The 14,194-nt window shown below is 50.8% G+C and overlaps 1 protein-coding gene across 1 annotated transcript; it reads left to right on the forward strand.

The window, feature by feature from the left end:
* Positions 1-622: 622 nt before the first annotated feature.
* NMB (neuromedin B) lies at positions 623-11,152 on the forward strand. Its single transcript, XM_033070211.2, has 3 exons — positions 623-7,519; positions 7,971-8,173; positions 10,875-11,152. The coding sequence occupies exons 1-3, from the start codon at positions 7,387-7,389 to the stop codon at positions 10,920-10,922; spliced, it is 384 nt and encodes a 127-aa protein (XP_032926102.1). The 5' UTR covers positions 623-7,386; the 3' UTR covers positions 10,923-11,152.
* The last annotated feature ends 3,042 nt before the right edge of the window (positions 11,153-14,194 follow it).

The raw sequence follows: 14,194 nt of genomic DNA on the forward strand, positions 1-14,194 counted from the left end.
CACAGTCTGGAAACTTGTGGGGATATGGGGCAGGATGACACTGGGTTGTTGCTGGCTCCATCCCCACCAGATTTATTTCTGCTTTGCTGAGCAGAAAAGCAGAGTGAGCAGCATCTCTGGCTGGCTGGGTGCTGATGCTGAGGTGTTTGGGAGCATTTCTGAGCTCACATGGAGCCAGGGGGTTTATGGTAGGAACTTGATGTGTTTGTGTTTTATTTCAGTTTATGCTACTTTTTTTTAAGGTGAAACTGGGCAGCTCCAGCAGTCGGTGATACTGGAGGCTTTGGAAATGGAGAACCTTTGTGTCACCACAGGAATGGGATTTGCCTGTAAAGTATGTGGGTGTTGAAAGGTCTGGTTTATAAAGGAGAAAAAAATGAAGGGAAAAGTCTACCAGGGCTGATTGCTCCTGCCTCTGTTGTGGTTGGTTACAGCCAAACAGAGCGGGTTTTCTGGTAGCAATTCCAGTGCTTAATTACAGTTCAGTCACATCCGCAGTTCAGGGCACAGATTTCCTTCACAGGCAGGAGCTGTTTCATGAAGCAAATCCATGCTGGGCTGTGTCTGATGGCCACTGGAATTCTGGTGGGTGATTTTTTTTGTATCAAAGCTAAATGCATAAGCAAGAGCATGATGGTTGGGAAGTGAGCTGTGAGGGGTGGATGAGGTGCTGCAAGCTGGAGCTCTGCGAGACAGAGGCTGGTTTTGTGTATTTATGATTCTTTAATGCATGGTTGTTGGTTGGAGCATCACGGTGGTTCATCCAGATCTGTTGCTGCTTATTGCTTTGCAGGGGTTTACAGGGCTCAGGTTTTGTCAGATGGTGAGTTCCCCACTGTCTTTAATGAGATTGGGTGATTTCATGGTGATTTTCGTGCCCATAAAATCAGAACAGATTAGCTGTATTTTTTACCAAGGAGCATCTTCAAGAAGAAACCTGGTCCATGCATGAAGACCACTCTCTGCTGGAGAAATGCACAACACAAACAAAGTGTGCAGCTCCCAGGACAGCCCAAAAGGTGACCAGGAGATGTAGAGGAGACAGAGGAGGAGAGAAGGGAGAGGTGCTTAGAGTATATGCCCTGGGGATGGCTCCTGTGCCAGAGCAGGGGCTGTGCAAAGCAGCTGTTTGTATGACCCACACGGTGCTGGTGACTCAGTGGCTGAATCAGATGAGGAATGTCCTGGTTCCATCCTCCAGGAAGGTGCACTGGGGTGAGGCCAGAATGGCCCAGCCTGTGTTGTTCCCACAGTGTCAGCAGCTCAGGGTGGGAGTTGATGTGTGGTGGGTGATTTATCTGACTCTCATTGCTGGGAGAAGAGAAACAGCACCCACACTATGCTTTGAGCCAGCCTCCTGCCCCTTGTACCTCTTCCCAACCTCATAACACTTCTGTCCCTTTGTCATCTGCACCCAGACTCTCACCTCTCAGAGCCACAGGTCTCTGCCAGAGTAGATGTGCCAATCATGTTGGATTCATACAGGACACAGGGGCTTTCCTGAGAAATCTGCCTTGGTGGCTCTATATTGCCCTAATTGGGTGGCTTTGCTGTGGGTTCCTAGTCTGGCCCAGCTGTGAGAATCCCTCTTCACATTTGCCTCACCTGCTTATCCCTCAGTTCTGTAAAAACCCATCAGCTCCATCACACATAATCCAGGTTCCCCATGGAGCAGGACCTGACTGTATGTGCTGGCCTGTTAGTTGAGCACATTGTCTATTAAACCTACTCCAGCTCATGGAGAAATCATACAGTTCTCAGCAGGTCCTGTGAATGGCTGTCTAGCAGAGTTTCCTAAACCTTGTGGGAAATAAACATCTTCACAGAGAAGAACAGTCTAAATAGGGATGGACTAGAAATTCACCTTTGAATCAGAACCTCTGTGATTCAGGATGGAGCAAGGTGCTCTCAGTCTCTTACTCCTTCTGCCCTCCTCATCTTTTAACTATTTTTGCTCCTTCTGTTTAACAATTAAAATATTCTTGCTGCATCTCTCTGCTGAATGTCTTGCTATCACCTTTGTTTCTATAGGGAAAGGGGAGGTTGAAAACAGACCTGAAGGAAAGTAATATGGAGGAAATTAACTTCTCTGAGCCTTGACTCATTCAAACTGGGATGTTGGATTTCTGCTGTATAATTTTGGCTGGGACACTTCTGAGCTAGGCCTGGATTTGCCTGGAAGGAAACACGATTTTCTTCTCTTAAGTCTTCTTGCAGAGCAGTTATTTGTATATGTCCAGCAGTGTGGAGTGAAAGGGAGACCTCAGGGAAAACCACAGCTCATTTACAGCTTAAATGAAAATTGAAAATGAGTTGAAATCAAGATGTGCAAGATTTCAAATTTTATCTTTTATAAACAAACAGCTCTTGCCTGTGGACGAATGGATGTATCAGAGGATTTAATCTTTGTAAACAATGAGAAAATGCATCAAAATACACCCTCAGGCATGTGTCAGGACCTGGCTTTGGAAAAATGGTGAAGAAGAGACTGAAGCAACCTAACTGCTGCTAAGAGTTTTATTGGCACCAGGAGCTCTGTGAAGGAGACAAATAGGGGCATTTGAGACCTTTGCTCATGTATTTGCTTTTTATTTAGAGCCATCAGTTTGAGCACATATTGGCCTTGCCCAGGTGGATATTTGCAGGGCCTGGGAAGCTGAATCCACAGCATGGAGTCTCTCCCTTGCCAGCCTGGCTACCTCTCTCTGGGGTCCAGAGACAGTGCCAAAGGTACTGAAAGGATGGAATCTCTGAATGATTTGGGCTGGAAGGGACCTTAAAGCCCAGCCAGTCCCACAGTCCCACTTCTGCTGTGGGCAGGGGCACCTTCCACTAGACCAAGTCGCTCCAAGCCCTGTCCAACCTGGTCTTGGACATTTCCTGGAATGGGGCAGCCACAGCTGCTCTGGGCAACCTGTGCCAGGACCTAACCAACCTCATGGGGAAGAGTATCTTCCCAATATCCCATCTAACCCTGTCCTCTGGCAGTGGGAAGTTATTTCTCCTTGTCTTGTCACTCCAGGCCCTTGTTTGAAATCCCTCTCCAGCTCTCTTGGAGCCCTTCCAGGCACTGGCAGGAACTGTAAAGTCTCCCTGGATCCTTCTTTTCTCCAGGTGAGTACTCCCAGACTGGCTCAGAGCAGAGGGGCTCTAGCCCTCAGAGCATCTCGTGGCTGTATCTGGACTTGCTCCAACTGGTCCGTGTCTTTTCTGTGCTGAGGACTCCAAACTTGGATGCAAAGCAGAGAAAAAACAAAATGGACCTTGCTTTAAAGCCCTTGAACCAGGGTATTTTCAGGTTGTTCTGTTACATTTGTTAGTGAGGCCCTTTTGGCTGTGCAGTTTTTACATCCATTTATTTTCCTTAGTTGTGATTTCCTTTCTTTACCTGGTGAAATCCTGCTTCATCTTTAGGTGCATTTAGAGGATTTGCCACTAGTGCCTCTTTCACAGGTCTGTTATTGCTCATCTTATCTCTACTTGGACAGGAGTTTGGTAGGGAACAGAAGACCCTAAGAATAGACTTGGAACTTGTTGAAGGAATTTGGAGGCTTATGGGTAAGGTGAACCCACAGGGATCATCCACTGGATTTCCCAAAGGTATTTGTCAAGGTCCCTCAGCAAAGGTTTCTGAAAGAAGGAAGCAGCCCTGGAACAAGTGGGGGATCCTCATGGGAAATTATTTGTTAAAAGGTAAAGAACAGAAGGGAAGACAGAAGAGACTGGGTAATAAAAAAGATGAAATTTAAATGGACATAAAGACAAAATGGTGTACAGGGAGAAAAACCAATTTTAACTCTATTTATAAAACAACGGGTTCCAAGTTGTGTTACTATCTGAAACGTCGGGTTTGTTACAGATTGTGCTGTGAAAATGTCAGTTCTGTGGTCAGCAACCATCCAGAGTAAACCGTGTGTGTCAGTTGCTGGGGGAAAACAGAGCAAAACAACCCCTGCTCCCTCCAGCTGCAGGCATCTGGGGAAGCTGAGGATACCTGGAGCTTTGAGGTGTTTTGGGTGGGAAGGGACATTCCAGGAGGATGTGGGGCTGTGCAGGGCTGCTCTCACCCAGCCCCGGAGGGTAAAGGAGAAGGGAGAGGGAGCTCTGTGCAGTCCCTCCTCTGCCTCGAGGAGATAACCATCGACACTTTGCCATTTTCCAAGGAGTCACTTCGGGGGCTGCCAACAGCCCCATCTCCTGCATCGTCTGTGAAAGCTGGTGTGCTGACCTCTGCTAGCAAAAAATAAAGTAGAATTTATAAAGCTTTTTTTGATATGTAAGCTGGGAAGATCCCCTTGGGGGCTGGTAGCTGCTGAGTTGGAGAGATTAAGTGGCAGAGAAGCACTGCAGTGTCAATTCCTACCTGGAATGCTGCAAGTCCCAGCAGGCGCCAGGCTGGGTGTCTTGCTCTGACCCACCAAAGTGGGACAAAGGGAGAGGCAGAATATCTACCGCAAACCCCACCAGGCTGGTGATCAGGTTCTGGGGCTCAGGTCCTGGTGCCCTTCCCAAGCAGGTCCTGGGTGCCAGTTATTTTCTCTAAAATTAAAAACAACTTCTTTGTGAAGACTGGAAAATCCAGAGAAAATCTCTGTTGGTGTCTGGGGCTGGTATTTACCAAGGCTGTTGTGGAGGAAGGAATTGCTGTTCCTAGTGCCCTGCCTGGATCACAGCACTGCTCCTGCTGCTCAGTGAGTGCTGAGCTTGGGGTCCTTTCACCAACTCATTTATTGTTTTCCAATAAAGCCCCACTGGCTGCCCTGAATTGTGCTCCCACTTCTAGCCTCCAACACATCTCTGAGTAGCTGTTCCAGTGCTCTTTCCAGACTTGAAATCAGGGTTATGGGTTCACATCTCCCACACACACATGAGGTCAAGCCTTAGTACTCAGCAATTAATCTGACATCCCCTCAGTTGTTGAAGGTTTACAGTGGCACTGATTTCCTTTTCCCAGCTTTTCCCAAGCTTGCTTAGCAGTGCCCCTGGGATGGAAAATACCTGTTGCTCTGCTCCCACCTTGGCTGAGATAACAGCAGCTGAAATAGAAGGAAGATCTCTGTGCATTTGGTTGTGCATCTAATTAGAGCAGTGCAAAGCCTTCATCCTGTTTGAAACCCTGCAGCTTCCCACTGCTTATCCCTTGTCCCCTGGGGCTGCCTGTGAGGAGCACTGAAGGAGTGGGACTTAACCATGTCATGCTTCAGTTGGTGCCATAATTGCCCAGGGCTCTTTCATCTGCCCTCTGTAATTGGGATCACTTCATCCCTGGCTTCATCCTCCCTAATCCTGCAGGTAACCCTTCAGCTTGCTGTTCCCCACAGTAGAGGATTGCTGCTCACCTTTCAAAAAACACCCCTTCCCCAGGGTAAGGAGAAGCAGCATCAGGATCTTCCTTCACATCCAGCACCTTCTCTGGACCTCACATCCTCCTCCTCCCGTGCCCTTCCTACACCCCCCACCTTCTCTAGAAACCCAAAAGTTCCATCACTTCAACCACCACGAGTGAATTCAGAACTGTTTTGGAGAAAAGGCTTGGGATAATACCCAAAGCTTTGTTTTGTCAGTGCAATGGCAGTGCAGGACACTGGGGGAGGGACATGGACTGAGAGAGTAAATAGTGAAGGTACAGGGGTCTTTCCTCTGTCCAGATGCAGCACTGGCATGTGGGCACTGGGAGGGGACACCAGAGCCCAAGTAGTGGTCCCAGCCACCAGCACCACAGGGACCAGGGACCTCAGGTCTCCTCTCTCTGCTGACTCAGTGGGGGAGACAAAGCTGCCATGATGTGAATGGGAGAGGTGGGGCTGCGGTGCTGTAATGCCACATCTAGGGTGGTATTCATGCACCCTGTGGCCCCCTGAAGGGTCACCTCCTTGAGTGGCAAGCTGAGCACTGCCTGTTCAGCCATTTTCCTGTTGAACACAGGGAAGGAGCATGGTGAGAGAGCAGAGTGAGATCCTTCTTTTGAGTCCAGGACCTCCAGCACATCTGGACACAAGGCTGGCAGAGGTGTCACATCTGATGGGTGAGGGAGGAGAAGGCCTTGTCCATCACTGTGGCACATTTCTGGAACAGTAAGGGAGCCCATGCTGGAATTGCCCCCCAAGGGGACACTCACACAGTTTGGGAGGATGCCAAACACGTGGTGACACAGGAACACTTTTGGATTTCTTCCTGTAAGCTTAGAGTTGAGTTTGCAGCTCTCTGCTGCTGAAAGGGAATGTGTTACCTCCATCCCTGTTCTCCTGAAAAGGAGCACATGCTGAGAAGGGCATTGCTAATGAATTCCCTCTGCCATTTCCCAGGAGAACTGGGTCATCTCATCCCCACGACCAGCACCTCCTTGCAAAGTCATGGAATTGTAAATCCAGCAGAAGCTGTCAGGACCTTTAGGACACTAATTAGCTTTTATGGATCTCACCTGGGACTTCCCTCTATCCACATGGACCCAGGAGCCACTTGAGCTCAGCCCTGGGTGTGTAGACTGTCACTGATCTGTGTTGTGGGAGCTCCACAGTGCCTGGCTTGACCTGGCCCCAGGCCCTCCTCCTCCTCACTATGGACCTTCCAGGACTATGTCTGACCCTGGTTACCCCCACCAGACCTCACCCCAACCTACTGTGCCCCAGACCCTGACAGTATCCCTGTGTTAATACAGAACCTGGAGGAATCCCTGTTGGCTGCAGGCAAGGGACAAGAAGGAGCAGCACAACCCTGTGCCTTGGAGCTCTCTGATCAAATGCTTCCAGTTTCACCTGTGAGCCCTGGGCTCACAGTCTGTGTCCCAGGTCCCCACTGTCTGTGTCCCTGGCATGGCTGGTCACAGCTCCATCCCATCAATGGAAAAGGAGGAGCTCATGGGGAACATGATTATCCATAGAAGGTTTGGGTGTAGTAATCAGGAAGTAGTGGTCTGCAAAATCTCAAAGGGAGTGGAAAAGGTGAGAAGTGATAGACAGGCTCTGGTGCTCATGCTGTGCAGTAAGTGAGATCCTCTGGGAGGCTGCTCTGGAAAATGAAGGAGCTGGGCAGAGCTGGCAGGTCCTTAAGGACAGGATCCTCAGATTGTCCATCCTGATAATCAGGTGCACAGGTACACGTATTGGGAGATGGGTTTGAGCTGAACTGGAAATGAAGCTCGTGGCTGAGCTCCAGTGCGAAAAGGCAGCATGGAGAAGGTGGACGGAGAGATCTGGGAATGGGGATCAGTTCACCTCAGTGGTGGGTCAGTCCCATCTCCCGCGGCCCGAGCACTAGGATGCCCCACGCTGGCACAAGCGGAGGACGGAGTGTGCCAGCCCGGGGCGGGGCCGGGGGTGGAGCGAGGTCCCGCCCCCGCGGGTATAACCGGGAGCGGCGGCGGCGGGCGCGGGTCCCGCGGCGGCGATGGCGCTGTGGTGCCTCCTGCTGCTGCTCTGCGGAGCCGCGCTGGGACCTGCCGTCCACCTCGACTTAGCTGAGCATCGCAGTCAGGCCGCCAAGATCAAGGTCAACCCCCGCGGCAACCTCTGGGCCACAGGTACCGGGCGGGGGGAGCAGGGACACGCAGGGTGTGCGGGGCACGGCGACCTTCTGCACTGTCCTGTGGCCGCCTGTGCGGAGCCCCTGCTCCCACCAGGGAAGGGGGTGCTGGCAGTACCGCGATGGGCAGGGGGAGGCCAGGGAGGCGTGAAGTCACCTCCACCTGCATCCCAGGGCGGCATCTCCAGCAGACTGAGCAGTATGGCATCCCTGGAATATGAGGTTCAGCATCCCTGGGTGGCATCGCTGTAACCCCAGAGATCTTGTCAACAGGAACAGAGAGGGAAGTTTTCCAAAAATCCCATGTGCAGTGAGAACTTGGGATTTCTGGGTTTCTCTTGACTAACTTAGTTTTAGGTCACTTGGTGCTCCTCGTTGGTTCCTGCTGGTGAGTGATAGCTCAGCTGGAGCCCTGCATCCCCCCAGACACACCGTGTGTGGTATTGCAGGTCACTTCATGGGGAAGAAGAGCATCACAGGCTCCCCACACCTGGAGACTCCGGAGGAGCCTGAAGTGCCAATGGTTTTCAGTCCCTCTCTACGAGCCTTGATGGAGGACATTATGGAACTGCTGACCCGGGAGCTCCTGAAAATCCTCTTGCAAGAAAGGCTATTGGATGAGAACCAAGGGAAATACGACCTCACTGACCAGGTGAATATTGACTTAGATGGAGGGAGATGCTCAGAGCAGAAGGGTGGAGGAGCTGTGCTGGAGATGGGAGCACCTGCACAGCTGCTACAGGTGCTTTCCCCTCTTTACCTTCCTTTTAACCCTCCTTAAACCACTTCTTAAGAGCAACCATAAAGGGAGAGAGGAGAAGTGTGCTTAGGCTTGTGTCTAGCTGGGTAGTGACAAATAGTCCCAGGTGCTTGGGAGGAGTGTGAGGATGAGCAAGTAACACTGTGATGGAGCTGTGACAGTGGTGGTCTCCAGGGGTTGTTAATAAGCATCTGGGTCTTCCTCAGCCAGATGCAGAAGAGGATGGTGCCCCTTTTTCCAAGGACAGGGAAATCCTTTCTCCCTCTTATTTCCACAGCAGCAGATCATGAGGGACTAAGTTTGTGAAGGGAAAGGCATCAATCAAGCAAAGAGCTTTGACTCTGTGTCAGTGTGATTTGGATTCCTCGATGCTGAGGGCACAAAGCCTTGGAGAGGGTGTGTTGGTCCTCCTGCTGCAGAGCAGGTTTTGGGGAGCAGGGAGAGGGCAGGAGCTTCACTGGTTCCACTGTGTATGAGCAGATCCTCAGCCTTACTGTGGCTTTTACCTTTGAGCTCACTTGGCTCCTAGTGGAAAACCTGCCCCTGGGAGCAATGCACAGGCACAGATCCTCAGGCAGGATGTAGAGATTGAATTGCTCAGTCCAGGGATGGAATTTATGCATTCATAGATGGAATTAGTCTGTGTGGCTCTGCTTGTCTGTTGCCTCCTGCACACTTCCCTGGAGTCTCACCCTTTCCAGTTACTGCAGGAAGTAACTGGGACTCTAAAAAGGATTAAATCCTCTTAAGTCAGTCCCACTGAGCCAGAAGCCTGAGGAGCTATCCAGTAGCACTGCATGCAGGTAAAGCTATTTCTGCTATGCAGGGTTAGGCAGGGCTTGCTCCTCTTTGGCACGGGTGGAGCAGAGTTGCAGGACTGGGAGCCTGAGAGCTACTGATTGCTCAAGCCCCCTTTGGACTCACTTTCAGCAGATTAAGGTAAACTGATGCATCCCAGAGGGCTGTTCCCATTCAGTAGAGGGCTTCCCACAGTGAAGATACTGCTGGGCAAGGCTGAAGGCACTAGCCCACCCCACTCTCTGTGTAGTGTGCTGTGCTGCTGCAGTGTTTGCTTCTCAGATGCAGCTGGAAAGGAGATGAGAGCTGTGGAGCCCCATGCTCCCCGAGGAACCTTTGAGCAGGAGGGCACTTGTTGAGAGGATGGGAGAGTTGGTAGATGTGCTGCCTTGTTTCTGAGTGTGTAGTGTGAATTTGGTAAAGATGCTCCCTGGGGCTATCCCCTTCATAGATCGCTGCTCATGTTGCAGCTGTGCCTGTGCAAAGGCTGCCCTGAGTGCTGATACTGCACTACAGATTCCAGCTGAGTGCCAGGGCCTGGCCAGTGCTCAAGGGTAGGTCCTGGCCAGGTATAGCACTGGGTGCCAAAGCTCTGCTGGTGGAGGGTGTGCCTTGCAGGTGCTGGCCAGTGCCTGCCTTGGTGCCTGGTGCCTCTGTAGAACAAGGTTGGATTCCATGCCCACATGTGTGCTTGAAGTGTAACTGGCTCCTGCCCCCCACTTTCTCTTCCCAAAACCTGAAGCCTCTCCTTCAGCAGTGCCCTGGTCCCCGTGGTTCACCTTGCTGGGTTCTGTTTCTGGTTTTGCTCCTTTGGCACCTCTGAGCACCTCACTTCCACAGCTCCTGTCCTCCTGCTCCTTTCTCCCACCCATCACCAGGGTATCCTCACATCCATGCTGTTGATATTACAGAACTGCTTCTCCCCAGTGCCTCTGAGTGCTGTCCACATTATACTGTTATGTGTGACCTTACTTTTTCTTGCTCTTGTGTTTGTCACAATGCTAGTCCAAATTCCTGCCACCCTGACAGCTTTCCCCCTCAGCATGACTGTTGTTGGACACCAGGTGTCAGCACCCAGCCTGAACTGATCTATGTGCCATGTTCCCACCTTCCTCACAGGCTTTTTCATAGCTCTGCCCTATGAAACCCCTGGTCCATGCCCTGCTCAGGATCTCTCATTTCCATCTCAACTTTCTAGTCATGTGTGACAGACAGGGCTTGGCTCTCAGCATGCTGGGGCTTCACACTGCTGTCATGTTGCTCTGTGTGACAAAGATTGGGCTGGCAGAGAAGGATCCTTCCCATTCTTTGTCATCTCCTTAGGTATGTGGCATTGATTCCCCAGGATGCAGAGACCATGTGTGTGGAACAGAACAGCTCCAGTGGTATGGGGAGAGCCCTTCTGCCTGAGGCAGGTGCTGTCCTGCATAGCTCTGGGCCCTGTGGTCAGTGCCAATCCCACAAACTCCTCTGTGATTCTTCCTTGCTGTGTTTTCTGTCTCTTTTTCCCTTCTCACATTCTCTGCTAAATGAGGCTCTCCCCTGAAGCTCAGCCCAGTGGCTGCTGCCTCACTGGGATGAAGTTTCCCTTTGACATCTGAGTTGTGTTTCAGCCATTGGAGCACAGATGGGAGGCTTCTGGCTCTGTCCTTCTCATGTGCCATCCCAAGGCACCCCTGAAAATGCCGTCGTGCTCCAGCATGGGATGTTTGTCTGATCTGTCCTACGGTACCCAGCATGGATGGTGATGGTGGTGGTTGTATGCAATGTCTCACCATTGTGCCTTGTTTTGTAGGAGACTGGGCTTTTAGCCAAGGTGCTGGAGAAGTACTTTTCAAACTGAAGAGGTGCAGCTGGGAAGGATGAGGATGAGGTCTGCAAGGTCGGCTGTGGGTGATGAACAGAGGAGAGCATCGTCCTTGTGGGTTTCTACAGCAACATCACTTTTATTTATTCTTTCTGAAATATTGTTAATAGTGATGGTGTGTGTGAAAAGTGGAGCCTCCCTGTATAGTTCCTGTATGTTTTGTTTTCTTGATGTCTGATGTGCCTGAATAAAACTGGCTCTTTGCAGACTCCTATGTGGGGGTAGGAAGGCAGACCCCCAGAACTTGTGCAGAGGGAATGATGAGTAGGACCACCTTGGGGCAGGGTGAAAGGAAGTGCTTGGCTCTCAACAGCTCAGAAGGGTTGGATTCATTCCCTGTAGCCTCTGCTCACTGGAGGAGACATGATAAAACGTGATAAAACAGCACACTTAGGTGAGCTGATCACACCACTCACCACTGAAGCATCTTTGTGACTCTCTTTGCTGGGAATATTCCCAGCAAAATCTTGTCCTGGCAGTGGTGGGATTTCTGGCTCCATCAGAGTCCTGGCTTTGTAGCACCTCAGGGTTACTAGAGGTTCACTGGCCTTGGCCATCAGACACTCAGTCTGATTATGAGGCTGCTTTGTGATGATGGCTTGGTGCACCCTCACCTTGTGCATGCAGTCCAACACTCACAGGGGCAGAGGTGCAGCCCCAGGGCCCTTTGTTGTACAGGATGGCTGGAGAAGGGAGCTGGGACCTGGCTGAAATGGCTGATGGAACAGTCCCATGAGCAGACTGGTTTTATACCTTCTGGAAGTGCTGCTCACAAATATGGCTGCCAACCACTTCTGGGGGTCATGGGATCATAGAATAGGTTGGGTTAAAAGGCACACCTTGTGGCCATATTCCAGGGGCAGGGATGCCTTCTACTATCCCAGATTGCTCCAAGCCCTGTCCAGGCTGGCCTTGGACATTTCCAGGGATGGCAGAGCCACAGCTGCTCTTGGCAACCTGCACCAGGGCCTCATCATCCTCTCAGGGAGCAATTCCTTCCCAGTATCCCATCTAACCCTGTCCTCTGGCAGTGGGAAGCCATTTCTCCTTGTCTTGTCTTGTCTTGTCCCAAGTCCCTCTCCGGCTTTCTTGGAGCCCCTTTAGGCATTGGCAGGGGCTCTAAGGTCTCCACTGAGCCTTCTCTCCTCACAACTGAGCAATTGGTACTGTGTCAGCCTTTCCCCTGAGCATCTCTCTGGCCCTGAGGATGTCCCCAGGAAGAGCAAAACCTGCTGCCATAAATGAAACTTTAAACTTTTACACTCTGCTCTCTACAGTTCTGATGATAAATTCAACCTGATCTTCTGATCCTACAGGAGAGCCTTTTGCCCAAGAACAGGAACCTCAGAGCCACATCATACCAAGCCAAGGGATGATCCAGCATCTGAAGATGCTGATAACTCTAGTAGAGGGATCAAAGCCAGGGAAGATGTTCCCACCATGCTCACTATCCCTTCAAGGACAGTTCAGATCCTGTGAAGCTTTCTCTTCCTCACTGGAGCAGTTGCTTGGCTGCCCTTGGGAAGCACAGCACCTTGAGTTTCCCAGGTTCTACATCCTGCTGGTGAACAGCCTGGCTGTAGCTGTTGCCTTTGTGAGTCCTTCATGGTCTCCTACCCACCAGCTTTGCTCAAGAGGTTTTTCCACTGTCCCACAACCATTCATGCAGGAGTCCTTCCTGTAATATCTACTTTTTTGCCCAGACTCGCTGCTGTGTTTTGGGATGTGGATGACCCCCCAGCTCACATTTTCATTAGCTGGAGTAAAGCCTTGACTTAAAACTAATTATTAGCAGGAAAAATAATGACACTGTGGATTGTGTTTGACACTGGAGGAAACCAGATGCCCCTCAGCCAGCAGTGTGAGGGACTGATAGCCTAATGGGGTTCCGGACTTGATGTGCCATGGGACCATTGTGTCAAGCTCACTGGAGCAAGGGAGCAGGTTCCTGGCCATGAGGCACCCAGGTGAGATCCTCATTTTCCCTCTGACCCAGCCAGAACCTGTCCAGCTGCCTCTGTGTCTGTGTGTCCCCAGCCCTCAATCACTCTCCTCTGGGTTGAGGCAAAATAGAGTGAGGTCACTTGTTGCTGCTGCCATGGGCAGAATAGGCTTGCCTTAGGAAATATAAGTTAATTTATTATCAATTAATTTAAGTATTTGATTAATGTTTTGGAAGAAACAAGCCCCCCAAGCATTTTCACACCTGAGGAAGGCACCTCCCCTCCCCTTTGGCAGGCTCTCAGCACCTCTCCTCCTCCCTGTTGTTGCTGACACTCAGTCCCCTTGTAGAAGCAGCAGCTGAAGGCACGAGGGATATATATGCTCTTTCATGGATGAGTCTTCCACAGGCAGTACCTTCCAAGGCAGTGGTCCATTCAAGGAGTGCCTGTTCCGCTGGGGAGCATCTCTTCATCCTCCTCCTCTGAACTGCTGCACAGATTGGAGCACCCTGAGCCCTGAGTGCCCAGTACCTGCCTTGGACACCATCCTACAAGCACAGGAAGACTCAGGCTGGGGAAAATCTCAGCAGATCTGTAGTCCAGCCATCTGCCCAAAGCAACATGAGCCCTGAGCTCAGGCTGGGTTACTCAGAGCTTGAAAACCTCCAGGTATGAAGGCTGAGTCCACTGCTCAGCTGTTTCAATGTTTCTATTTCTCCCTCACAGACAAAAAACTACTCAAGCCCTGAACCACTTTTCCGTCTTGAATTTCTATTACAAACTGAGAGGGTCAGGAAAGCTTTTGAGGAAGTTCATAATTTTTTGCACTTTTCTGTCTCTGCCCTGTCATCCACCTTTCTGACATTTACCTGCTGGCCCTCAGCATGCATAGGCTCAGCACAATATCTTATCACTCACCAGGTCACGTTCCTTGGAAAGTTCCAGGACCAAATCTTTGTGCCCAAGCTTAGAAAATGAGTAAATTCTTCACTTTAGGGTTTTTTCCCATCTCTGATCTGTTCCTGTTGCTCCTCTGGTTTGAGGATAACCTGCCATGCTGCTGCTGCTGGTGCTCAAATCCTTGCTCACAGCAGGACTTGTGCACTGCAAGCAGAGATGCAACAGGGCCCCTCAGGATCAGTGGGACGACTTTCCTGGGGTGTTCAGACCTGTGAAAGGTTTCTTTGGAAGCCTGAGAGCTCATTAACAGCTGCGACCATTGCTGTTCCTGGGCTTCCCCCACAGCCTGAGGCCATGGCATGACCCCAGGGATGGGAAAAGATCTTGAAGTTTTATCTTATGAAG

The sequence above is a fragment of the Catharus ustulatus genome, chromosome 12 (genome assembly GCF_009819885.2).
Source record: "Catharus ustulatus isolate bCatUst1 chromosome 12, bCatUst1.pri.v2, whole genome shotgun sequence".
Lineage (NCBI taxonomy): Eukaryota > Metazoa > Chordata > Aves > Passeriformes > Turdidae > Catharus > Catharus ustulatus.